At 40.3% G+C, this 25,709-nt stretch overlaps 2 protein-coding genes across 9 annotated transcripts in view; one reads left to right on the plus strand and one right to left on the minus strand.

Moving 5' to 3' along the window:
* Window positions 1-250: 250 nt before the first annotated feature.
* On the minus strand, window positions 251-25,369 carry Dis3 (DIS3 homolog, exosome endoribonuclease and 3'-5' exoribonuclease). Of its 5 annotated transcripts, none has more exons than XM_021181396.2 (22): window positions 25,045-25,369; window positions 24,724-24,791; window positions 24,286-24,443; window positions 23,144-23,337; window positions 22,502-22,575; window positions 20,909-21,076; window positions 15,988-16,152; window positions 14,626-14,739; window positions 14,278-14,415; window positions 13,388-13,534; window positions 12,356-12,472; window positions 11,827-11,928; window positions 10,519-10,583; window positions 10,347-10,431; window positions 8,471-8,598; window positions 7,107-7,193; window positions 5,136-5,292; window positions 3,569-3,783; window positions 3,291-3,459; window positions 3,031-3,189; window positions 2,166-2,288; window positions 255-1,330 (listed from the first exon to the last, which is right to left on the minus strand). In XM_021181396.2, the coding sequence occupies exons 3-22, from the start codon at window positions 24,387-24,389 to the stop codon at window positions 1,247-1,249; spliced, it is 2,595 nt and encodes an 864-aa protein (XP_021037055.1). In that variant the 5' UTR covers window positions 24,390-24,443; window positions 24,724-24,791; window positions 25,045-25,369; the 3' UTR covers window positions 255-1,246. The 5 variants fall into 5 exon arrangements, with proteins under 5 accessions (XP_021037056.1, XP_021037052.1, XP_021037055.1 ...); XM_021181394.2 differs by lacking the exon at window positions 25,045-25,369 and adding an exon at window positions 24,902-24,964; XM_021181397.2 differs by lacking the exon at window positions 24,286-24,443 and having other exon boundaries at window positions 251-1,330; window positions 25,045-25,298.
* Window positions 25,023-25,709, plus strand: part of Pibf1 (progesterone immunomodulatory binding factor 1) — a 159,496-nt gene continuing 158,809 nt past the window's right edge. Inside the window, exon 1 of one of the 4 annotated variants that reach the window (XM_021181398.2) lies at window positions 25,023-25,708. The gene's annotated coding sequence lies outside the window, so the exon portion shown is untranslated. The remainder of the gene's footprint in view (window position 25,709) is intronic. The other 3 variants (XM_029468942.1, XM_029468943.1, XM_021181399.2) reach the window with 3 other exon arrangements.

Here is a 25,709-nt window from a genome sequence, read left to right on the forward strand (position 1 = left end):
GTCACTGATCCACTTTATTTGGACCAAACACTTTGTAAGACTATCTTCCTTTGGATACATAATGGTGGCAACACCTTTAATCCCAGCACTTGGGAGGCAGAGGCAGGCAGATTTCTGAGTTCAAGGACAGCCTGGTCTACAGAGTAAGTTCCAGGACAGCCGGGGCTATACAGGTTTTTTTCTCAAAACAAACAAACAAACAAAAAAAAAAACCAAAAAGTTCTGCCTTAACGTATAGATGTTTTCCACAGTAACAGAAAGCTGAAAAACAAAATCAACAATACCAAATGCCTGTGTATTTATTGGTAAAACCTGTAGCTATATCCACAAATCCCTGGGGATTTGTATATAACTACTTAACTGGAAATGGAGTAAGCAAAGTTGATAAAATACTCCTAAATACGAATACCAATTAACCAATCTGGGATTTGCAAGACAGGGGCAATCTGGCACACCAAATGAGACTTCATTTGTTCCTTTTAATCTGTCCTTCCCACAGCCCCTCCTCGCCTGTATAACTGGATATAATCACAATTCCTAAGCCATTATGTGTTTTTGTGAGTAAGCCAACATTAGAGCACCACTTTTTCTCCTTCCTCCTCGGTGATGCCTTGCTTGGGAAAACTATTGGCAACCACGATTAGGGCTGATGGCGGAACTTAACGCCTGTTAACAACAACTCAGTGTTCCAAATCCGATCCGGATACTCCAGGCTTTGTTTTCCTATAATCCTGAAACATTCACAACTGTTTGAGGACCACTGGTAAAGTAGAGAAGTCTTTTCAAAATATATGAACACCATGTAAGTAGGCAAATTAAAATGGCAAAAAGATTAAATGCCAAACACTGACAGCTGAAGATTTAGAAAGGCTTGTTCTTTGCTTCTAAAATGTTATTTTCCTCAGAAATTGACAGGTTGTTTTCTATACTAAAGTACTTAGATAATATTAATCTGCTCTTCAATAAGAAGATGAATACTCCATTTAAATGATCATCACAGATCTCTGAAGTTGTTATTGTCACCATTTAAGTGATGGATATTCAAATGAATTTTTCTGCATAATTTTTGTTGTTGCAGAAGCACAGTATAAGATAGATTCAGTCAGCAACTCAATAAAAATGCAAATTTCTTAAAATTATTGAAATGTATTTAAAAGTAGCTATCACACAGGAGTTTGTAAGTATGCTTTCAGTTTTGTTGCTGTTGTCAAAGTAGACAGTCTTTGAAGTGTTCTGTTGAATGTAGCTACTTGTCAAGTTTCCTCTTCTTTCCCCCTGGTCCATTAAGATCCTTGTCTGGAACATTAGGAGGAATATTTATTCCTGGTATCTAAAAAAGTATAAGTGGGGAAAAAAATCACACGATTAGAAGCATCAGATAAGAGATAACTTTTACCTCATCTTACCCCTTTACCACTACCACTTTCAACAGTACACAGATTTTCCAGTGGAGATAACGACGCTGGAAGGCTACAACATCCACACACAATTATACACCCTAAGTAACCACGGTTCGGAAGTAAGCCAAGGGTCTCCGAAGCTTTTCCCATTATATGAAAGTACACACCTACAATCTCGGCACTCGGAGAACCGGCAGGAAGATCACTGCAAGTTCAAGGCTAGCCTTGTCTACACAGCAAGACACCTGAGAAGCTTCAATGTGGGTAGTGTGTTTATAATGTAACAGCTCTTCCAATTTACACCAATGGATTTATAATGCAGTAGACAACAAGCATCAAAAGCTTAAAACCAGTATCTTAGCCAGGCTTGGAAGCACACACCTTTAATCCCAGCACTTGGGAAGCAGAGGCAATCATATCTGAGCAATGGTGCATAGCAAGTTCCAGGACAGCTAGGGCTACACAGAAAGAAACTCTGCCTCAAAAAAACCAAAAAAACAAAAAACCAAACAAACAAAAACCAAAATGAGCAAAAGCACCCATACTTAACTTGTCCATTCTAAAACTAGAGTAAAGGCATAAGCAAGAGACTGGAGAGTCTTAAGATGTTAGCTTAGGAGAAGCTGATGCCTGGAGTCAGTCCAGTGGCACGGGTAATCTGCAAAGTAGGATTGCTACGCAAATACTTGGAATACCTAGATCTTAACAACTACATCACTCACAAATGTTAATTATTCCATACCAGTAAATTAAATTTGGTCTCACCTGTGGTTCTACAAGGGCCATGCGGATTTTCTGATGTTGAAGATTTGATGAATCTAATGTGATTTTCACTTTAACTTTATCAAACACATGGAACACTGTACCTTCTATTCTGAGTGAAGGTATCTTGAAAAAAAAAAACATATTTTTTTTCTTAAAACTTGAATCTCCATTCTATTTCTGGATTACATTCCACAATAATTTAAATGTTAAATATTACCTACTCCCCAGTTTAAAAGGACACGGAGTTGGAAGGGAAATGAGCTAGGTTGTAGACATAACTGGAGGGAAAAAGTGAGGGGTGGATATGATCAAGATATATTGCATCCGTGTATGAAATTTTCAAAGAATAAAAGAAGCCACAATGTAAGCACCTAGTATTCAACTGAAAAACCCATATTAATCTAACAGTCTCAAATGTATTAACGTGCACACTTTATCTTGTCACTAAGGGAGTCCTGATAATGCATTCATCGTAGTGAATCAGCTGATTGCGGTAAAGGAACAGAGCACACCCTTTAAGTATTTTCTTAAGAAATGTAATTCTAGTAAGTTAGTGAAGTAGAGGATGTGTGAGATAAGATACAACAGGTAAACTGAAAAGGAAAAGCAGCCCACTCTCCCCCAGGACAGAGCAGGTACTCCTTCGGCAGTAGAGAAGAAGCAAGGCAGACATGGGCCTGGAGGAAGGATAACGGGATGTCACTTTCTGAGTGATAGCAAAGTTCAGTGGATGAAATGTGGAGTCTGCCGTGTGTTTTTGAGACTTAGGACATAAATACACAAGTTTTAACAACTTATAGCTATGGTTTGCCAATTGGTAAAGAAAATATGCGTTTCTTCCAAAGAAGGCTCAACAATACATTACCTCATCATCGTAAGCAAGGCGTGGCTTTGGTTTATCTTTTTCTTCAAAGAAAACTGTACCTTCTAAGCCATACTTTGGAATTAACACCACAATTGCATTTTTCCTTACAAAGAGAATATAGGCTTCTTCACTTACTATTCCTTTGCTTTTGAAAAACAACTGTAAAATAACAAACAATCTTGTTACAAGTCCTCCTCTGAAATTCAGTACAAAATGAACAAAATTTCCCACCCCTAGCACTGCAAACAAAAGACAAATACCTGTGTATGAAAAGCCACCGAAGCACGCTGGGCATACTGAGCCATTTTATGCCGGAAATTGAGGTTTTTACATATATCTGAAAGCTTGTGTTTGTCTGTCAACTCAGGGTACGTACTATCAGCGCCAATGGCCACGGCTAAGAGCCGATGGACAATGATGTCTGCATATCTACACACAGAAGATGAAATAAGAGTGATGGCAAACTAGTTTTAAATCTTTTAATTAAAAATTAGCCTTTTAAAAAATCTTGTTTTACTTTTGTACGGAAAACCAATACCTTCTGATAGGAGAGGTGAAATGTGTGTATATGGGGGAGGCTAAGCCATAGTGATGAAAATCACTGTCCATCCCAGAGCAGAAGTACACAGCTTGCATCATACAGCGCGTGGCCAGTATCCTTAATAGAGTGTTCAGGTATGGGAAATCAGGAGATTCAGCCTGGTCCAAAGAGTCAGCTAAAGATTTGGCTGTATCAGTCTTAATTTGCAAATTCTGTCAATAAAAGGGAGAAGCGCCAAATGAAACAATTCAGAATTAGTAGGACCCTCCTCTCTCCCTCCTACCCGCTCTCCCTCTGTGCCTCTCTTAGAGACTTGTCACACTGTGTAGCCTTGGATGGCCTGGACCTCAGAGTCCAGTCTGCCTGTGACCCACGCACTGGGATTAAAGGCATACACCAGCATCCACAGCCAGAATTACTGTCCTATCTTTACTAAGTATGAATAGACCAAATACACAGTGTTTGTGCACAGACAGTATAAACACATACATTTTATTGGATAACTAGGGGCACTACAAATAACTTTAAAATAAATAATGACTGTTCTGTATAGTATTAAAGCTTTAAAAACACTGAGTGCATTTGAGAGTGTCAAGACTTTAGAAAAGTCCCAAGGGAGAGGACACGCCACTTCTTTCTCACACCCACTTTATGCCTGCTTCTCTCTAAGCGGGGAAGGAGTAAAGTAGCTACCGACACTGCAGGGTGCCTGGCCTCTCTACATACTGTCCCTCACAGAAAAGGAGAGAGAAGTGAAGACAAGTAACAAGCTGGGCAGTATACAGTGCTCTGCCCATCAAGCTCCCCTGCTGCACTGTAGCTTACAGGGAAAGCCTCTGCCTCCTCCCTGATTTTACCCAGGTCTTAGTGAGAAAAATAAGACAAACAAAAGCCCCCAACACACAGGAACCAGGAGCTGAGGCAGTATCGATGGATAAAGATGTCCTAAGTGCACTATAAACCACCCAGAAACTCATCCCATACCATTCAAGTAATGCCCAGGGAGCCAATGCTATTTGTTACATGCCTATAACAGGAGAAAATGGCCTACACAAGATCCGAGGAAAGCGAAAGCAGGAGGTCATGGCAAGCCTAAGTATGATGAAAGTAGAGAAAGAGAAAGGGAGAAGCCCCTGTAGTCAGACAAATGAGCTTAAAGAGAATGCTCTTCAATCCTGCCAACAAGCCAGTTTGATGGAGGCATTTTCTCAGTTGAGGTTCCAATTTCTCAGATGACTCTAGCTTGTCTCAAGCTGACAAGAAACTAGCCAGGACACCATGTATAAAGAGATGGAAGAGCACACTTTGTCTAAGATACTGTAAATAACTTAGGTTAAATCATTTGCCTTTAGGACTGGTACTCCTCATTGGACAGAAAGGATTTTAGATATAGCTGGTGGCAGTGTGTATGCAGGAACAGAAGTCCTTACCCCAAGTCATTTTTTTTAATATAAAAAAACTAGTTTATTTTATAGCAGTTGAAATGTTACAAATACCTGAATATTAATTTTTCAGTGTAATGTACAGATTACAATACACATACATACCACTTTTCAATCTTTACCTTGGATTTAGCAGCCTTAACAAGAACGTCATAATTGGAGGGAGGCGGAGCTGGGTGTTTCCGAAGCAGAGCATGTTCAGAAAACTCTTCATGAATTTTTTTTGCGACAGAAATATTAGCAAGTAACATAAATTCTTCCACCATGGAATTTGTTTCTCTGTCAGTCAGGAAAATCAATAAATAAGGAAAAAGCAACCGAGACACTTCTCACATTATTCACAAGCTAATATTTCTATTGATAATGAAAACACTTCCTATGTAAAAACATTAACATCTAACACCTATTTATTTTTAATACCTTAAGATTCTTTAATGTCTCAGCTTCTATACTAACAGTCTATTAACTCTGTCTCTCCTGAACAAACCTAGTATGCTAGGATCTTTTCAAACTGAACTCAAAGGAAAAAAAAAATGGAAGCTTTAGTAACTTATTAACATAAATACAAAGCCAACATCTTTACCTTCTCTTACAAAAAAGGACTATGAAAATAAACTTTCAGCCAGGCGTGGTGGCGCACGCCTTTAATCCCAGCACTCGGGAGGCAGAGGCAGGCGGATTTCTGAGTTCGAGGCCAGCCTGGTCTACAAAGTGAGCCAGGACAGCCAGGGCTACACAGAGAAACCCTGTCTCGAAAAACCAAAAAAAAAAAAAAAAGAAAATAAACTTTCCTGGGGAGAATTAAAAGCTAGTTCACATGTTATCTCAACTCACCACTTTTTTCCCAATAAATCACTAACATATTTTCAATTCTATTATAAATGCTCACAGTCAGCTATTGGATGGAACACAGGGCCCCCAATGGAGGAGCTAGAGAAAGTACCCAAGGAGCTAAAGGGATCTGCAACCCTGTAGGTGTAACAACAACATGAACTAACCAGTACCCCCCGGAGCTCGTGTCTCTAGCTGCATATGTTTCAGAAGATGGACTAGTTGGCCATCAGTGGAAAGAGAGGCCCATTGGTCGTGAAAACTTTATATGCCTCAGTACAGGGGAACGCCAGGGAGTGGGTGGGTGGGGGAGAGGGGCTGAGGGTGTGGGGGACTTTTGGGATAGCATTGGAAATGTAAATGAGGAAAATACCTAATTATAAATAAATAAATAAATAAATAAAATAATTAAAAAATAAATGCATGTATAAATACACAAACACACAGACAACAGACACAACTGATTTTTAAGTGACAGATGTGCAACATTATTGTCTTCATAAAGATCATTTTTAGCAGAAGCATGAAAACTTCATTTTGACTTCTCAATTCTTAAAATAATCTGATGCAACTTTTACTCTGAATTCTAAACTAGTTTAATAAGTGATCTGCAAACTCTATCTATGGTTTCCTTTCTCTAGAATCACTGAATACACAGGATTAATTTTCAATTATTTTAATTATTAAAATAAACCATTTCTTGACAATATTTCTAAATTATATTAACTTTAAAGTATTAGGAAGCCTTCCATATAGGAAAATCCAATGACTGGTTTCATCTTCTTTAAGTTATATAAACAGTAGCAGTAAAATCAAAGTTATGAATTTAGCTTCATCAAATAATTCAAAGATCAACCCAGGAGCTTGTGCATTCCAACTTCAAAGTTTAATGTCTGTCATTGTGAGTGGGATAAAACAAAACATGAAGAATTGTGAGAGGAAAGCAAAGAATTTAGCTTCAAAAACTTTACATTTTCTTAAGACTTTATTTTTTTTAATTATGTGCATGTTGCAGGTGTGCATGCTGGGAAACACCCTTGGGTCCTCTCAAAAAAGCACCAACTTAAACAATCCTTTGAGATGTACAGCTGTGGTCCCTTCCCATCTCTGTATACTACATTGTAAACAGTAAGTTCACGTTGACTTCCTAGATACTGTAAGCGTAACAACTGTCTTAGGCATAAACGCCCTGGTGATTAGTATCTACAGAAGCCGCTACGTTTAACTGTAACGTGTACTATCTACCTGTAAAGGTGCCATACCTCAGCTCCTTCGTCTGCAGGTCGATCGGGTCGTGTGTTTCGCTGTCCATGTGGAATCGGATCTCTGGAGAAGACAGAGTCAAAGCCCTGAATAAAGATGAGAGACATCAGTCAGTCAGAGGAGTCAAGGACAAAGAAAAGATTCTACACGTAATTCCTTGAGTGTATAAGTATATAAGAGCTTTTCTTAGGAAGGCTTTATGACCAGCTACAAAGCCTTATGTTCGATTTTAAAATAAAGCCTAAATCTTTATGTTTTTATTAAGTTACATAAATATGCAATCACTTTTTTAAAAGCAGCTGAAAATAGCAAACTTCCAATATTTCATCTTCTGTGGCAATCCAAGCATTGTGAGGGCAGGGACGGGAGGGCCAGAGCAGCTGGCAGGCTAGCCAGAGAAGCTGCATAGGCAACTGCATGGGAGCTTGTGCAACATCTCCCACGACACACAGTAGGCACTGATGGCTAGTGCCATGAGACTGCTGTAGGTCAGAGAACACACTGTGCTGAGGGTTCTGTGTGGCTCTAATGATGTTCCCCGCCGCCACCGAGTTCCCAGGGGCACACACTGAGGTCCTCAGAGGCGCTGCTACTTTCACCCAGTTCCAAATCAACCTGAAAGCCTGCTTGTGGTTGATGGTTTGGGTATGTTCTTTCAGGTTTTTGAGACGGGCTTTTGGCTTTGGTTAGACTTGGACTGGGTATTTAGAGCAAGCTGGCCTAGAACAGAAATCAGACATGCACTTGCCTCTGCCTCCTGAGTGCATGGATTGAAGGCAGGTGTCACTGGGCTGTAGACAGCGTTAATTAAAGGTTGGAGCATCCACCACAGAGGAGGTAAGAAGAATGTTAACCTTACGCTTAGGACTGAGCAGCAGCTTTACTCTGATAACTGTTCTCATGCCAATACCTAATCTGTAAAGAGTTTTAAATTCCATATTTAATTATTCAAATATGGTAGTCACAGACCACACATGGTTGCTTAGCATTATCTGTGGCTAGGAGTATGTAAAAATGCTCACTTGCTAATATTCAGGAATTTATGTTAGGCAAACTGTATGAGCAGTCCAGAGGCATTTGTATCACCAGAAAAACCATTTTTCTTATCTGCTGGTGGCAAAACCTCGGGACCAACCTCTGAAAGGCTCTTGTACATGGTTTCCTCTTACAGCAGTCTTTCAAGATTGCAGCTCCTTTTAACTGCCTTCTTTCCAACAAGTTTGAGCTGCCACTCCTCTATGCCTGTTATGGTAAGGCAAATGGCCATGATCAAAGTCTATTATGTAGAGTCTGCCAGCTAATTAACCACTGTTCTAACAATATACACTAAAGAAACCAAATGTTAGATACTTTTAGAACATACCCCTTTTCAATCCTTCCCTTTTTTAGGATTTTCGCCAGTTGATTGAGTCCACGGAGACTGGTGGTAATATCATCATTCATAGCTGCTGAATCAATTCTCATCTGTGCTTCAGCGTATGTCAGAGAAGCCTAGGGAAGAAACCTGAGGTTAATATAATTCTGACGGCTGATGAGAGCGCTTCTACCATCTGACCCACTCTTACTGTATGCATATGTTATGTATGTGTATTCATATGTTAGTCCTGGGCCACACATGCCACCACACAGAGACAGTGGTCGGAGGTACTGTTTCTCCCTGTCCTCTTGCTCACTGCTTGATAAGCCAGGATAGCTGATCCAGTGGTGGCACCTGTGTCCTTACAGGAGCACACTGGGATACAGATCTGTACACAATGTCCAGCTTTCTGTGAGCTCTGGAAATCCTACCTTTTGTACTCAGGCTTGCACAGCAAGCTTTTTATATATTCCGTACCTCTAAACTCTATTATTTTATGTCACATTCCCACTACACAAATATCCATGCATTCAGGAAGCCTAAAATAAATAACAAGAGACATCTATAGCAATACTTAAATTTACACCTATGATTTCTAGTTCGCTTAACTCAAGCAATCGTTATATAACATGAACAATTTCCATTAAAATAAAGGAAAATGGCAGTTTTTCTAATACTTCCTTATTTAAACCAGCATATTTTTAGGAAATACTAGAATAAAACACAAGGCAGGTTCAGGCTAGTCTCTAACATCCTTTCCAAAGGATTATTACTCCCCTCCTCTCTGGCAAACATGAAGAGTCTAAAAGTATTTTACAGGACACTAAACAACAAAACAGAACCCAAAATGGGCTAAAAATGATAAAAGTTCAAAGCAATCTCTAGTAACAGATAATCCAAATATGGAAATATCTGCTTTTGCTCCTATTTCTGTCCAGGAGGAAAGCTATTAAAAGATAAAAGTAGCTTTATAATTAAAATTCGTAAACCACATAAGGGAGTAACTCAATACAGGCTAAGTCAAGTTCCTCAGAGGACCTTTACCTACTAAGGGCTAAGAATTCTCTTTCCAGAATAATGTCTACATGTTCATTAATTTTTCATTTTAATTTACATAAGTTTGTTAAAACAACTATGCCACCAGGTTGGTGGAAGTTAATCCCAGCATTCAGGAGAGAGGGACAGGCAGATCTCTTTTGGCTACACACATCCAAATCCTGTCTTGATAAAACAACAACAAAAAACTATTGTTCAGAGATCATTACCTCAAAATACTCTAAAAACATGAATCTCTAAAGGCCAAAATCATTCCCACATCATTGTGCTGGTAACAGCGCTTTCTACTACATCAGAACAGAGTGATACTAACTGGGAACTAAAAACTGACTGTCTGAAAACGTCACTACAAGAAAAGCACGTGGCACACATTGGAGAACTAGTTATTTATGATAAGATGAGGATGGCTGGAAGAGAATACAGGGAGAGGTGCAAAAATTAAAAAAAAAAAAACCGCTCTATTCTGTTAAATATAAATTCAGGTGAGTTCTACTGGAATCTAACTATAATTTATGGTATTCATGATGCACATGTTAATTTTTCAAAGAGTAACATTTTTAACTACAAATAATCTCAATTACTATGATTAATGACTTACAGCCTAAAGTTCTTTAGTTGAGGTGATCATGAATACAGGCCAATTACGTAAAGTAACCTTTGGATGACATCAATAATTAATCAAATTTTAAATCCTGAAACAAACTAGGGACACTACTATTAACACTGAAAAATTTAATTTTATAGAATCTAACTTTTTCAAAAGTATCTAAGAAATTGTTAAGAGCACAAAAAAATTGAAAAATCAGAAATGAATCATAATACTAACCTTTGAATTAATGACACTTTTGGTAAATCTCGTTTTTAATATTTCAGCATTATGATTCATTTCCCAAATACAGGAAAATGCCAACCTTCAGGGAAAAAGAGATGGAATTGGTTTCTGGGAGTCAATTAATGTAGTTAACAAGTCACTCTTACCCAAAACAATGCTGAAATACCTGTCAACGTTGGACCTTAAGGAACAGAGGTTGGAGCTGAGCAGCTCTGGAACCATGTCAATCCTCTGCAAGAGAGGGAGGACAACAAACCTCAGTCAGTCACTCAGGCAGTCATAGGTAATTTCCACTTGCAAATAGCACCAGGGGAGCAGCAAGGGGCAGGGCCTGTTCTGGTCATGTTGACTAGAGAATTAAGAAAATAATAAAGACGGCAGGAAAAGACACAACATTGTTACAGAAGGCAGTAGGGTGGCATTCATGCCAGTGGGTTGAGGTTTCAGTCCCTCTGGTCTTTGTAAGTTGATACCTAGTAACTTACAAACCCTTACCAACTGAGATTTTTCCCACTGCTAAACCACAGCTACAGTGTTTTAAATATACTCAAAAGTAAAAAATAAACTTTTGAGTTTTACAGTATACTTTGAACATGAATTTATAAATATTACCCTTCCCCCTCTTCCTATTTCATCATCTGGTCTATATTAATTTATAAAACCAATATTTTAAACGGTTTTTAATTGTATGTGTATACATGTATACATGCTTGCGCACACACATACACACACACAAACATGTGCATGCCTGGTACCTAACTAAGGAGGCCAGTAAAGGACACTGGATCCCCTGGAAATGTAGGTATGCTGTTATAAGCCATCATGTGGGTGGTAGGAATTGATCCCAGTCATGTGGAAAAGCAGCCAGGGCTTTTAACTTTTAAGCCATCTCCTCAATGCCCCCACTCCCCAAATCATAAAGAACATAATTCATATCAACTATATTTAAGTGTTTGGACCACTAAATGGCAAATTACAATTTTTGTAATTTGAGTGTGGAATATGTACATGTCCATGTACGTAGAGGCCTGACGCTAATATCAGGCAATTCCTTGATCACACTGCACTGTATTTGTTTGAGATAGAGTCTCACTGAACCTGGACTTCGCTGATTTTCTATGCTGGCCAATGACCTTCAGTGCTAGGATTACGGTGTGACACCGTTTCTGTGTGGCTGTTGGAAACCGAATCGGGCCCTCACGCTTGGGTGGCAACAGCACCACTGCCTCAGGCCATAAAATGCAACATTCTCCATGACCTAGGACACCTTCATCCATGCATTTCTTTTAGATGAATATATCATGTATTTACTTTAGACTGTGATTGCTCATGAAACCAAAAGTTCCTGGCTCAGCCTTCTGGATGCTGAGGGAGGAAAATCAAGCTTGAGGCCATCGAGACCCCACGCCCATCAAAACAAAACACGATGCAAAGTGCCATGACCAGTAGAATATTTGAAAGCTAATATATTTACCTTCTCACAAAGATAAACAGTTGTCCCTCTTCTTGCAGATTCTTGATCCAACGCATTTCCTGGCCTGATAAAATGGCTAACATCCGCAATATGAACACCAACCTTAAAAAGATAAAATAAAAAGATGTCACTCAGCATAATTAATAGTTGACTTATAATGGGATTTAGATCAGAAGAAATGTAGCTTAACAGAAAATGGACTTGGTCAGGCCTACTAATTCAACTTTGACATATGACTACTGGTTTTTACAGCTATACTTTTATAGTCTGTCCCTGATCAAAAAGCAATGAACCGAGCGCCGGGCGGTGGTGGCGCACGCCTTTAATCCCAGCACTTGGGAGGCAGAGGCAGGCGGATTTCTGAGTTCGAGGCCAGCCTGGTCTACAAAGTGAGNTCCAGAACAGCCAGGGCTATACAGAGAAACCCTGTCTCGAAAAAACAAAACAAAACAAAACAAAACAAAACAAAAAAGCAATGAACCCTAGAGCTGAACCACATTAGCTAAGAGTGTAGAGACAGTACCAGTACCTCCAAGTTCCCATTGCTGAGCTCTCTACAATGCAGGGCATCATCTATGTCAGTGCACCCTGGAGGGTCCACACTGCAAACACACAGATGTCTCAGGTCTTCTCGGTTTTTCATGTCCTAGAAAACACCATGTTAAAGAAAACACAACAGAAAACCGGGAGGATACAAACACTGCTCTTTGGGAAGCAAGTATTTTCATAAAAATAAGTCAGCTTTTCATGTTGTAGAGACACTCGTTCTATGCTAGCTCCTAATTCTACAGCCTGGAGACATCATCTTTCAATGAAAAAAGCAAATGATTCCTGTCACACCTTAAAAAGGAGTTATGTGAGAATCCTGAGTGCTGATGAGAAAACTCCAGGAAAACCAGAGTCTTGTGACCTCATTTCTTTAGAAACATGAAACTGTTCTTGGACTATGCTTCCGTGCTCCTAGTTGTAGAGACAGGAGTGGGTTTAGATTATCCATCACAGCTGGCTATTGTTATTTACTTATATGCCTCTTTGGAAATCACATGTTCTTGGCACATGTGACTTATCCATGTAATTGTACCCCTTACTTGATTACCTATATTTAACCCTCAGAGTATAAATTGTCTGATGCTCGGAATAAAGTTGGCTATTGCATAGGACTTTAGTCTGCCTCGGTTTTTGTTTCCATACTCCCAGGCTCCACTACCTTTAGAACAGTAAACTCCTAATAATGCTGTAACTAACTAAATGTGAAGCAGCAGCCATGATTTCTACATTATTTAAAGACATACGTAGAAATTAAACTACTTTGTGGTCTGGTTCCTAGATATGCAGGAATCTAAGGCAGGACAAAGATCCAGGGCAAACTGGCTAACTTAGTAAAAAACCCAACTGAAAAGAAAAACCAAAATGTAAAATAGGGCTAAGGATTTACTCCAGTGGTTGAGTGCCTGACTGACTTCCTTAAGGCCTGGGCTCAATCACCAATTTAACAACAAAGCAGCACACACTGTGGGATAAGCTAACAATCTGAACGGCACTGCAGAGTGCTCTGACTGACCTCCTCAGTAATGCTCCAGGGCATCCTGGGCAGGAAGCTAAGCACAGCCTGGGAAAAAGGCTGATGAGGAACATCGTGCTCGAGCAGCAAAACTTCCGTTTCTGTCTCCTTCTCTCCAACATCGCCTAAATTCTTTACAAAGTGTCCCTGAAATCAAAAGGTGTCATCAGAAAGGCACACTTTACAACTAAGTCATAGTTTATTGTACTCAATCGGCCATCCCTTTATGTATCGCATTGGCAGTGCTACACTGTTCTCATATATTATAATATACACTGTTCTCAGCATATTAAAACAACGTGTTGGGGTGGAGCGGTCAAGAACACTGTTGCTCTTGCAGAGGAGCCAGGTTCATTCCCAGCACCCACCCACATGATGGCTCACAGTGATCATCAGTTAGTACAGCTGTAGGACTGACAGCGCCTGCTGGCCTCCCTGTGCCACACAAACAGATGTGAAGACAAAATGCCCATGCACATGAAAACAAATAAAATAAGCAAGCAAAAAATCCTTTAGTAAATCAAAAGTGCTTAGGGGAAAAACAAGTCTTTTAACTGTCTTTGAGGGCCTGACTTTTAGACCTCAATGCACACGTTTAGTTCCCCTTAACCTTCAATGTAACATACACTTTAAAATAGCTTCTAAGTTTTATTAAAATTTATTTGACCCACATTCTTCTTCCATAAAGTTTGTCAGTAAAGGTTTTATAGCAATTTGAGTAAAAGTAGCCACATGACTTATACTGAAATTAGATAAAATTCATCTATGCTACAAATAGGTAATCATGAAATATTTGTGTACATGTAAGTACCGTATTTTCACTAAAAATCAGTATTAGTTACAAATTTTTAATTAAATACACAAAGATAAAATTAATATTTTAAGTTTACATTTGGATATCTAGAATTTCTAGGCCAACCATCAATAGCGACAATAATTCTCCGTCCTTCTAACGCAGAAGCCTGTCTGGTTTCTATCCGAATTCGTGGAATTCTCTTATCAGCAGGTGTAAAGAGATGTCTTCTTGACTAGAGAAAATGAAAAAGAAGAATTACAGTCCTGGACCAATCACAGGTTCTAGCACATGTTCTTCAAGTACACAATCAGTGAGTTACAGCCCTCACCTAGGAAAACAATTTACAGCCACACCAAAAGCTGGACAAAGGGGCAAAGGGAGAGCGGTGGATTCTAGTCAGACATTATCATTTTTCAATAATGATAGCACGTGCTTTCCTTACCTCCTTAATATCAGACTTGGAAAGCATGCCACAATATGGTCTCCAGTTCCTTTTTATTATCCCCACAACTCGACCTGTAGGCCGTAACATTTTTTCACTTACAGCAGTCTTAAGCTGAAATATAAAAACAAGAATCTTTAGTTATATTTCTTCTAAGTAAAATGAAGTCATTTTTCTTCCAAATTAGAATATGCATATGGATACTAATACATTCAGGTAGCACACAATGACATGAAATTCAGAACCTTTATGCTTCAAAGTTCTAGACACAAGCATACCACTGAACAATGCTAATTGTTCCATGATAATAAAGTACTCTATGAATGATGCCAAGATGTACATAGCTGAGTGAATGTGTCAGAGCTCAGGGCTTTCAAACTTAATGTGAGGGTCTACTGACAAAGCACACTGTCCAAGAATTATGAGACTAAGATTTAACACCAGTTTAGACTAACTAGATATATGTAGTTAATAATTAGTTCACTATGTAGTTATGGTGAAGAACATGCTATGTTGTATGAAACCCATTACAAAGTAAATATATCTTTAACAATTCTATCTTATCCCAAGTTAAAAGTCAAATAAAAAATGTTAACCACTAAAAACAGACCCTCCACTACTAGAGCTCTAACACTTCCGGAGGGTTGTATTATGCAAGGGTAATGTTACAGTCAGACTTCAGGGAACGGACTGTAACTAAAGAGGTACACGTGCCAGACCTGTGCTATCCTCATAAAATGGGTCAATAGGTCATCTCTGGAAGACACAGTAATGCCTAAGAAATAACTCACTCTTCCAATAAGTGTATTAGTAAAACAGGGAAACTAAGCATGTCTAAATACAAAGACCCAGAAATACATGTTCTAAAACAATTGTAACATTGCAAAAAATGTTCAGGAAATTCAACATTTCTATTTACTTAAACTGCATTAATTCAGATCATATACAGAATGTAACAGGCATCCAACCACTTGATTCACAAATTGAAATACTTAAAACTCATTTAAGTGTAATGTCATTAAAAGAAAACAAGGTTGTGTAGTTAAAACAGAAATCAATTATGTACATAACTTGTAATAAAATTAAAAGTACAGAATTTGGGAGAGATGGCTCAGTAGTTAAGAGTACTGACTGCTTACAACTATCAGGAATTCCAACTCTAGGTGATCTGACATACTTTTCTGGCTTCTGCAGGCAATGCACACTCATGTTACACAGACACACATGCAGGCAAAAGACCCATACATATAAAAATGAATACAATTGTTAAAAAATTCAGAACTATGGTTTTACTCAATAAATATAAAAACAATGGCATGTTAAACAGTACAAGACAAAACCAAGACTTGCTTTCTTTCATACCAGGAGTTCTCTCTCCTCATCTTTCTCCACATCATCTTCATTTTGACCTTCATCGTCTAAAACCACGGAAGATGGTGCCACCCACTGACTCCTGGGCAGTAGCTCCACAGCCACAATGTCTTCATGAACAGCTCTGTTTAGATGCTTAAGTCCCTGTATAAGTATCTGTGGGAACCAATAAATGCCATGCCTTGAAATAGATTTAATGAGAATAATGAAAGCTATCTAACAGAAGGCTGTAGTCTAACTATTGCATATAATATCTATTTCTCTATGTTTTTTCCTATTTTAAAATCATCATCTGAGTTGGGCTTGTTGGGTAAATGTGAATGCTAAACCAACTTATGTGATCTGAATTTGGTCCCAGAGCCCATGGTGGAGGGAGACCTGAAAATGTCCTTTATTTCACATCATACCCACGACTCACACTCCACATCAAATACACACATTAGTCATGTGCAAAATCAAAAATACTACTCTTCATTTCATAATCTTAATTTTTAATGAGAAAAACAGTTCAGTAAGTATATGGGTTTTGTTTATGACTCCACCATAAACAATGTCTATAAAACATTGGGAGAAGCAAACTATTTCATCTCAGTATCTTGCTTGGTAAAAATGAACACAACAGCTTTCATAGAGTGATTGGGTTGAAGACTCAGTGAAATGCTCCGAGTCAAAAGTTAGACAAACTTGATGAATAGCACACACTCTAAGGGCTGGCTGCTACCTGCTTTCATGTTTATGACGCTCTTTTTTTAATGGAAATACTACTTCTTAGAAGTAGATACAGAACACAGCACTATCCTTGACGATTCTCTTTAAAGTGAGTTCCCGGAAGCTTCTGACACAGCTGGCCTCATGGACAGTCACTACTGTATGACCGCTTACTCCTTCCTTACCGACTAGAGACAGCAGGAAAGCCTGAGAAGTAGCTGTGACATCATGGGTTGCCTGCAAGCATGCAGATCTGAATTGAAGCCCTCAGACCACATACACTCCTGGGAACGGTGGTCCATGCCTGCCATTCAGTCCTAAGCAGGTGGAGACAGCAGCCTCTCTGGAGCTGACTAGACAGCCAGTCCAGCCCAACTGAAAAGCTCTAGGTCAAAAGAAAGCCTGTTTTCCAGGACACTCTAAGGCCATCAATTGAGGCTGTCCTCTGTCCTCCGCACTCAAATGTACATACATAAACACACGAACTAAAAATAACAAGTGAAAGCCAGGCGGTGGTGGCAAATATCTTTATCCCAGCACTAGGAAGGCAGAGGCAGACAAATCTCTGTGAGTTCGAGGCCAGCCTGGTCTACAATGGGAGTTCCAGGACAGCCTGGGTTGCACAGAGAAACCCTGTCTTTATAGACCAAATCAGGGCTGGTGAGATGGCTTAGCAGGTAAGAGCACTGACTGCCCTTCCATAGGTCCTGAGTTCAAATCCCAGCAACTACATGGTGGCTCACAACCATCCATAATGAGATCTGACACCCTCTTGTGGTGCATTTGAAGACAGCTACAGTGTACTTATTTATAATCATTAATAAATTTTTGGGTCAAAGGGAGCGGGGCCGACTGGAGCAAGCAGAGGTCCTAAATTCAATTCCCAACAACCACATGAAGGCTCACAACCAGCTGTACAGCTAGTATACTCACATGCATATAAATAAATAAATAAATATCTTAAAAAAAAAAAGACCAAAACATAATATAAAATGTGGGGCAAATTTCAATTCTCATGCAAAAATTTTCATCAGCTCAAGGTACTTTAGTGTGTAAAGAATTTACAGAGGGGCCAGTAAGATGGCTCAGCAGTAAATCTTGGCTTGAACTCGTTCAATTCCTGTGACACACTACTGGGAAAGAGAGAACCAACTACTGTACAAGCTCTTTTCTGACCTCTACACAGCACACATGTACACACACACACACACACACACACACACGAGACTGTCTTGTGCAGCGGACGCTGCTGGCCTATGAGCTCAGGCAGGAAACAGGGGTGGAAGCTCAGCATAGACAGAGGACTCAGGAACAGAGTCAGGCGCAGATGATTCACGTGAACGCTCATGAAGACAGATGTATGAAGCTGAGGCGAGATAACCAGCCATGTGGCAGCACACACAACAGAATAACCAGGTTAATTAAGTTACGAACTAGTGGGAACAAGCCAAAGCTTTGGGTCTAGGCATTTATTCATAATGAAGTCTCAAGAGTGGTTATTTCAAGGAAGCTGGATATGGGTGGAGAAATGTGTATATAGATAGATGGATAGATAGATAGATAGATTAATACATCATACAGATGATGCTTATGCAGAATCCCAATGGGCTGTCTTAAGTTCTGAAAAGATGATTCTATGATTGCACATTTATCATCATCTCTGTTATATCAGGTTGTAGCATCAGGATACAACAATTTTTCTTAGACATTATGATAGAGGAAATGTTATGGATATATCTTACAATCTTCCAGGTCAAATATTTGTGGAGAGGTCTAACAGGACTTTGGGGACATGGAATTTATCCCAAGATAGATTAAATAATGCTTTATTGACTTTAAGTTTTTAAATGTCAATGCGAAGCACAGCTGCTGGAACTCCCTGGATTCTGGGAAGGACCTCAGCACGGAAAGCAGGGATGTGCTGCACTGGGGAGGATTCTGCCTTTGTTTCAACAGAAGAGAACATGCTGCCGATTCCATTCACACTGATAAAATAAGATTTAACAGGGACAGACCCCGTGAAGAGCCTGACTGCAGGCAAGAAAGAAATCAAGAGCAGACCAGGTCAAGTACGTGCTGGTCCCTTTTCACGGAACAGCTCTGAAACCGGTTGACAGATGAAAATGTTTCCAGCTAGAAATTCAGCTATGCATAGTCAATAAACCTTGTTGGCTACAGAATCCTCAAGACTTAATATTCCCATCCGTTTAAGTGGCCTAGATAAAAATTTTGTTACAGGTTGGTTATACAATCCAAACTAACTTATAAAAAAAAGACAGGTGCCTTCCCATCTCAAGCAGAGAGCTGGGAGCCCTCTTTAGCTGAATAATGCACACTGCACAGTTCATGCACAGTTCAGTTATTGCAGAGATGTGCATTACTCGTGTATGTTTATATTTACACCAACGAAGTCAATGCAGCCTTGACAAGATTCACATTCAGGGATGCTGAGATGCTGAGGGATATTTACTCCAGCATCCTGCCTGATCCTACCTCAAACTGCCTCAATGCTGTTCCCTCAAAATTCTGCATCCAGGACAGCTTTAATGAAAGCTGTTGACCCAATTGGTCCAATATCACTAAGACTGTTCTAGTCAGGTAGGATGTCAGTTAAGCCCCGAACTTTCTCAGCAGAGACTGGACAGCAAATGCAACAGCTGGCTTTCCTAAGACTGACCAATATCCCAGGTTTTTTGGAGGGGCTCCCAAATGGGAAACAATGCTCCCAATCAGCCGGAAGTGATTTTAAGAGAGCCACATCCCATTCCCAAAAGACAGGTAGATGGTTCATCCCAAACGGGGTGAAAAGAAAAGGGGGGGGAGGGGGAGATAGGAATAACAGGATAAAAGGGTTGATTATTAAATCTACTCTTAGACCAAAGAACATCAACAAGCCAAATAGTTCTACATTTGGTAAAGATCTTTGTACACTGATACAAAATGAAGATTACATTTTATTACAACATACTATGTATATGCTTCAGCTCTTGTTTAAGGAATTATACCTACATAATTCTTAAAACCACAATGTAAGTTCTAGTCCCTTTGAAATCTCCTCTTACAAACTGCCAAGAGTTAAGTAAGAAACGCAAGTTCGTAGTTAAGACAACCAAACTCATGGTCATGTTAGATACTATTCTAGTTAAATACAGTAAGATATTTTCAAAGTTGAACAGATAGTAAATAGCTAGAGACAGGCAATTCAGATATATTATAGATACAAACTGTCCATGCTTCAACTGCTGATAGAATACTGTCCAAACCGGACAAACAAGAACAGGGAAGTCGACTGCTTTGCCAAGACAGGGTATGCAGTCCTTTATATTCCTGCTTCACAAAAAGTCATAAGATATTCTGGGACAGAGGGCTGTAGATGCTCCAATGTTACAGAGAAATTTTGGGGAACCGGCCAGGCAGCCAGCTTTCTCTATTTTTCTAGTTTTAGAACCTGCTTGCCTAAACTTCCTGTACATTCAGTTAATATTTGTTCCTTCACAGGGCTCTGATAGGGTTGAAGACTACCTAGTCTCAAAATTAAGCTTCAATTGTTTAGAATTATTTTTAGATCTAAGACGATATTATTAGGTTTACAAATACAGGTTTTCATATAAAATGATTTAGGTATGGAACTCTAGCTCACCAAGATAGTACAACTGTAGAGTACTTTCTTCAAAGTTGCCAAATACAAGTGGACTAAACATTGTGAATACAATCTTACCTGATAGTTCTCATAATTGTTATTATTGTATATAGTTTATTATTGCATATAGCTTATTACTGTAAAAGAAAAAGCCTTTCATTGAACTAAAAGAGGAAAATGTAGAGAATCTTTTATGCAATATACATATTTATCACCTGTCAATAATGCTGTTGGTCTATTAGCTTAGACAGGAAATAGGGAGGTGGAAGTTCCAGTAAGGAGAAAGAGGACTTTGGGATAGAGTGAGGCACATGGGAGATTCATCTGGAGACAGTCGCATAAACCTGAGGAGAGCTAACTAACCATGTGAAAGACAGAATAACCTAATTAGGATAAATAAGTTACCATTTAGTGAGGAACAAGAAAAAGGTTATGGCCTAGGAATTAATTAATAAATAATTACTCTCAGAGTTGCTATTTCTGGGAACAAAGAGACTGGGTGGAAAAGTCTGCAGTTTATCCACAACAATAAAAGTTTTAAAAGGCATTTATTTACATACGTACCTCTTTTTCCTCTTCTTTGTCTCCATGGATCCATACTGTAGCCTCCAAATAATTTTCCCTGCTAGCTCTGAATGTTCCTTGAAGATATGAACCAGATTTTATGCCTTGTTGGAGCTTGCTTAAGGGAAGATGCTCTGAAAATATTATTTTCCCACTTTCTATTTCATTCTATGAAATAAAGCAAATGGAAAGTCTGTTTACTTAAGACACTGTTTCTACAAGTTGATACAACTTAAAAATATGTATTATTAAATATACAATTGAATTTAAAAGAACAGAGCAGAACATTTTCCCAGACCACTTGTATCTAAAATAACTTGCTGTAAAGAAGGTGGTATCTTTTTATCGACGTTCAACACCGTAGCCACTAAGCACAAATTCTCTTGAATTGTTGAAATGTGTATAATGGGTACTATATTTAAACTACATTTAATCAGCTACATATAACTAGCAACTAGCTATTAGAATACTCCAAAATATCCAAAAATATATATTCTAAAAGGCCAGTCCATAAAAGAATGCTTGTGTCTTCCAGCATTCTTTTAGTTTTGTAAAGCAGTTAAAGACAAACAGGATGGGAGAAACTGTTAAAAGGTCCATGTGACGTGTTCTATTAGATAGCTAGCTGCCTCTGCAACAACAGCTATCATTGTAATCAGGTAAGAAACAGGACAGTCACTTGAGTCATGTTTCTTTATTTTTATATAGTGCTTCAAAATATATTTAAGGATGGTGCTGGCACATGCTTTAATCTTAGTACTCAGGAGGCAGAGGCTGTAGAATCTCTATGATTTTGAGGCCAGCCTGATGTACAGAGCAACTTCCAGGACAGCCACGGCTGCAAAGATAAACCCTGTCTCAAAGACCAAAAGAAGTGCCACAGCTTCAGAATAGCCACTCTAACTGTACAGAAGTTCACTAGACTCTGAGTCTGATTAACACCACTGCATAGTTTTTATTTGTGAGATCTTATGATCGAAGTCATCATTTACATTTAGCATAGCTACATGCCAAACAAGACAGAATTTTACAAATGCTTCAGATTGAATTCCATTCACCTCTTAATAATGGTATAGTTACTCCTAAATATGTGTGTACATATTTAGTACATACACTAAAAAAACCAGTTTAATTTCTCCTGTGGTCTTTTTCACACTGTCTGTATAGTAACTCTGCACTTATCCCTCAGCCTCCAATCTTTGCACTGATACAGAATGATGTCTTATGCTGCCATTACAACAGTTTTATGAATAAATTACCTTTTTGCTCACAGCCTTCTGCTCTCCAGCCCACTCTTCTACAGCCTTTCTTTCTGTGAGCCTGACATTTAATGGCGAGAACTCAACCTACTGTCTCACTTCAGAGTAGACCTTTACTTAGGTCATCACTAAAGACTGCAAACTTCCTGACCCACAGAATCAATTCCTGCTTCCCACTACAGGGCCTCCTGTAATACTATGTATCTCCTTATGACCCCCTCCCCCCGCCCCCCGCCCCCGTTAGGCTTCACCTTGTATGCATGTGAGGTTGGCCTACCCACAATGGCCAACTTTATATTTTCATCTTTTCAAAACAGATCATACTGAAACATACCATTTCATCGGACAAGCAAGCAAGACGGTCTACAAGTTCAGGGTTAGCAGTCAGGCTCTTTACGTATTCTTCACCTGAAAAATAAGTTACTATTTTTAAATTCAAGTACCTAGGCACTGTATCGAGGCATGAGGAAACATGGATGGTCATCTTTTGACAGGACACCTGCCATTTTTAATAAATGGAACAAAACCCATGCTGACTGTGATCCTGACTGAAACAGAGCAATGGGTCCAGCACATGCAAATTTTTACTATGTCAACTGCAAATAATGAGGAGAAACCTAACAGCCACGATCTACAACTTGCTTCCTTAGCTCACTGAGAAGTTTAAAACGTAAGAGGACTGATGGCTCAGCAGCTAGAAACACTGCTGCTTTACAGAGGCTCTGGTTCCTGTTCCCAGCACCTCCTGGTGGCTCACCCCTACCCCTTAGCCAGGGTTTCCAGTGCCTACTTCTTACATATATGTAAGCAAAAGTCACCCACATTAAAAATGGAAAACTATTTGTTTCAAATGTAAAAAGGCCACATGAAATCAATCACACAGGACAATGAAACTGGGTCAGGTGACCGTGCAGCCTGATCCTAATTTTTATGTACAGTTGCACACACGCATGGAAGCATCCACACTCAGACCTACACGTGAAGGCTGGTATTCCCTCTTGCACAGCTTTCTCTTTGTTCTTCCTGTCATTGGTTATCAGGATGACTTGCAGCTGACTGCCTGCTGCCACCCTCTTCAGGTGCTCGTTGTACCACTTCGCTGCGACTCGGATGGCTCTGTCATTCCTGTCATTGGCATTCTCTCCCTGCTCTTGCTCGATGTAGGTTTCTCTAAATGTAAAAGCGACAGGAAACACAAAACAAAAGTTAGCCAGTGGGGTCAAAACTTCCGGGACATAAATGTTCCACAGCCACTGGAGTTTAAGGAGGCACAATGAATGAGCAGCCCACAGGTGGACGTATACTGTCTGTCTGTCTGTCCGTCTGTCTCTCTCCCCCATGCCCTCCTCCTTCTCTCTAGGAGTGGGTGTGTACGTGTGCTTTAAATTCCTGCGGAACTTAGTTCCAAGATGTAAGCATGGGGTACACATGACAATGTTTAGAAACATTCCGGTTCAGGAAACTTGGAACTGATAGGAGAGTGCTATTTACACATACTTGGCATAGGCAGACATGCTGCTAAGCACCTACAATGTATAAAATAATTTCATACAACAAAATACTACTCAGTTCAAAATGTTAACAATGTCAAAGCTGAGAAAGTGACTTTAAGCATCATAGATACACATTATCTACTGTTTATTATAATAGGCAGCTCTTAATTTCTGAGAGGGCCCACTGAGTTCAAAGGCCAGGAACCAGAATTATGACGAGTTATGTTTAGAAATTCAGTTTCGATAAGTCAGATATAAGATAAAGCTTATTTTTCCCACATTTTCCCAAACGCCCACATTTTTCTCCTATATATTTGTCACTCACATAATACTGGATTGCAGGAGTGTAGATGGTTCTTATCGCCAAAGAATCAACCATTCAACTCAATAGACACAACTTAAAGGGAGCATTTTAGAAGTAAAAGAACGGCTTTAGTCGCTCGATCCTGGTTTAGGGTGTGACCTCACTAACACTGCGACCTTAGAAGAGCCTTTGTAGATAGCACTGTCTTCCACACGACCAGGTAACCACCAAGCAGCACAGGAAGCTACAGACTGTCTTTGATAAATTCCTTTCCAGGAAGTCTGTTAAATTTAGGTAGCCCTGTGGTTTTGTGATACTTACTTATGGTGCTCATTAGTGAAGGTATAGAAATGCTTTTCCTGGTTATTGGTCACATCCCTGATTCGCTTGTAGATGGGGGCACTCCGGTTTCTCACTTCTTGCATCACTGTCTGTAGCACAATGACATTTCTGATGGCCGGGTCTTCGAGGACATCAATCTTAAAAAAAAAACAAAGCCAAATGTTAACTCCCCCGTTTTCAGTTCTACCTTGAACTCTCTGCCCAGCCTGAATTCTTGTGACAGTTTAAAACACTGACTCTCCGTTACGCCAAAGTGGTACTTGGCTGCAGAAAAAACTTAACAAAGTCACTAAGGGGGGCCCTGTAAGCCTGAGACGATGATAAGCACCCGTAATCGGACCACAGAGTTCGCAATACCAGAGCTATTAATAAATAAATTATGCTGGCCCACACAATTTTTTGTTCGTAGGCACTTACAAGCTGCCTGGGGGTCGCAATCTGGAGGCCACAGAAGCCCAGGTCCCCGGCTTCCAGGCACTTATAATCTAAAGTAGAAGAGACACCAGGGGTTAGAAAATGTAACGTGTCTAAAAATACGACTCCAAGAACCGAAAAAATATATATAAATAAATAAAGTGACATCAGGGAACGGTACCTCGGCCTGGGTGGCAGGATGAGAGCGAGGGTAGCCAAGGTACTTGCCTCTCTCCATCCATCATCCCAAGACCCGCCTCCCCGGTCCCCAGCGTCCCTATCTGCCACGCCCCCGCGTCACCACGCGGTCCCGCGTCCACGCACCTGGTGCAGCAGCACATTGGTGTCCGGCAGAAGGTAGTGCGGCCACGGGCAGAGGCTGCTCGCCTGGTCGCGGGGCTGCAGCTCCAGGGCCGGGCCCGCCTGCGCCCCGCCGCAGGCCGAGCAAGCCGGCGCGCCGCAGCCGATGTCATCCCGCAGGTAGTGCTCGCGCACGATCTTCACCACGCCGCCCGCGCGGGTCTTCTTCAAGAACGTCTTGGACCTGAGCATCTCGTCTCGCGGGGTGGAATCCCGGCCTTCAGCTAAGAAACCGAGGCGCGGCCACGCGCATTCCCTCTTCTTCCCGCGGGCTGGTGAGGTCACTCTCGCGAGAAAACACGGAGGCGCGTGATTGGGCGGGTGTTGGTTGTTTCCTCCCGCGGGTGGGCGGGGCTTTCCTCTGGACTACAGCTCCCAGCCTGCACCGCTTCCGACTGGCTTCCGGGAAGGAGTGAGCTTGGGTACCTGCGCGCCCCAGGTTCTTCCGACTTCTTCTGGGGCACGGCGTGTGGTTGTCTTGGTGACCGCTCCTAACGGTCCCATAGCCCCAAGATACTTGTTGAGGGGTAGGAGCCTGAGCTGCTGACTGAAGACGCCATTGGTTCTTCCAAGAGTCCGAGGTGAAGCTGGTGTTAGCCTTATATGCGGAGTTACTGACCATTGAGAGG

Source organism: Mus caroli, chromosome 14, assembly GCF_900094665.2.
Source record: "Mus caroli chromosome 14, CAROLI_EIJ_v1.1, whole genome shotgun sequence".
Lineage (NCBI taxonomy): Eukaryota > Metazoa > Chordata > Mammalia > Rodentia > Muridae > Mus > Mus caroli.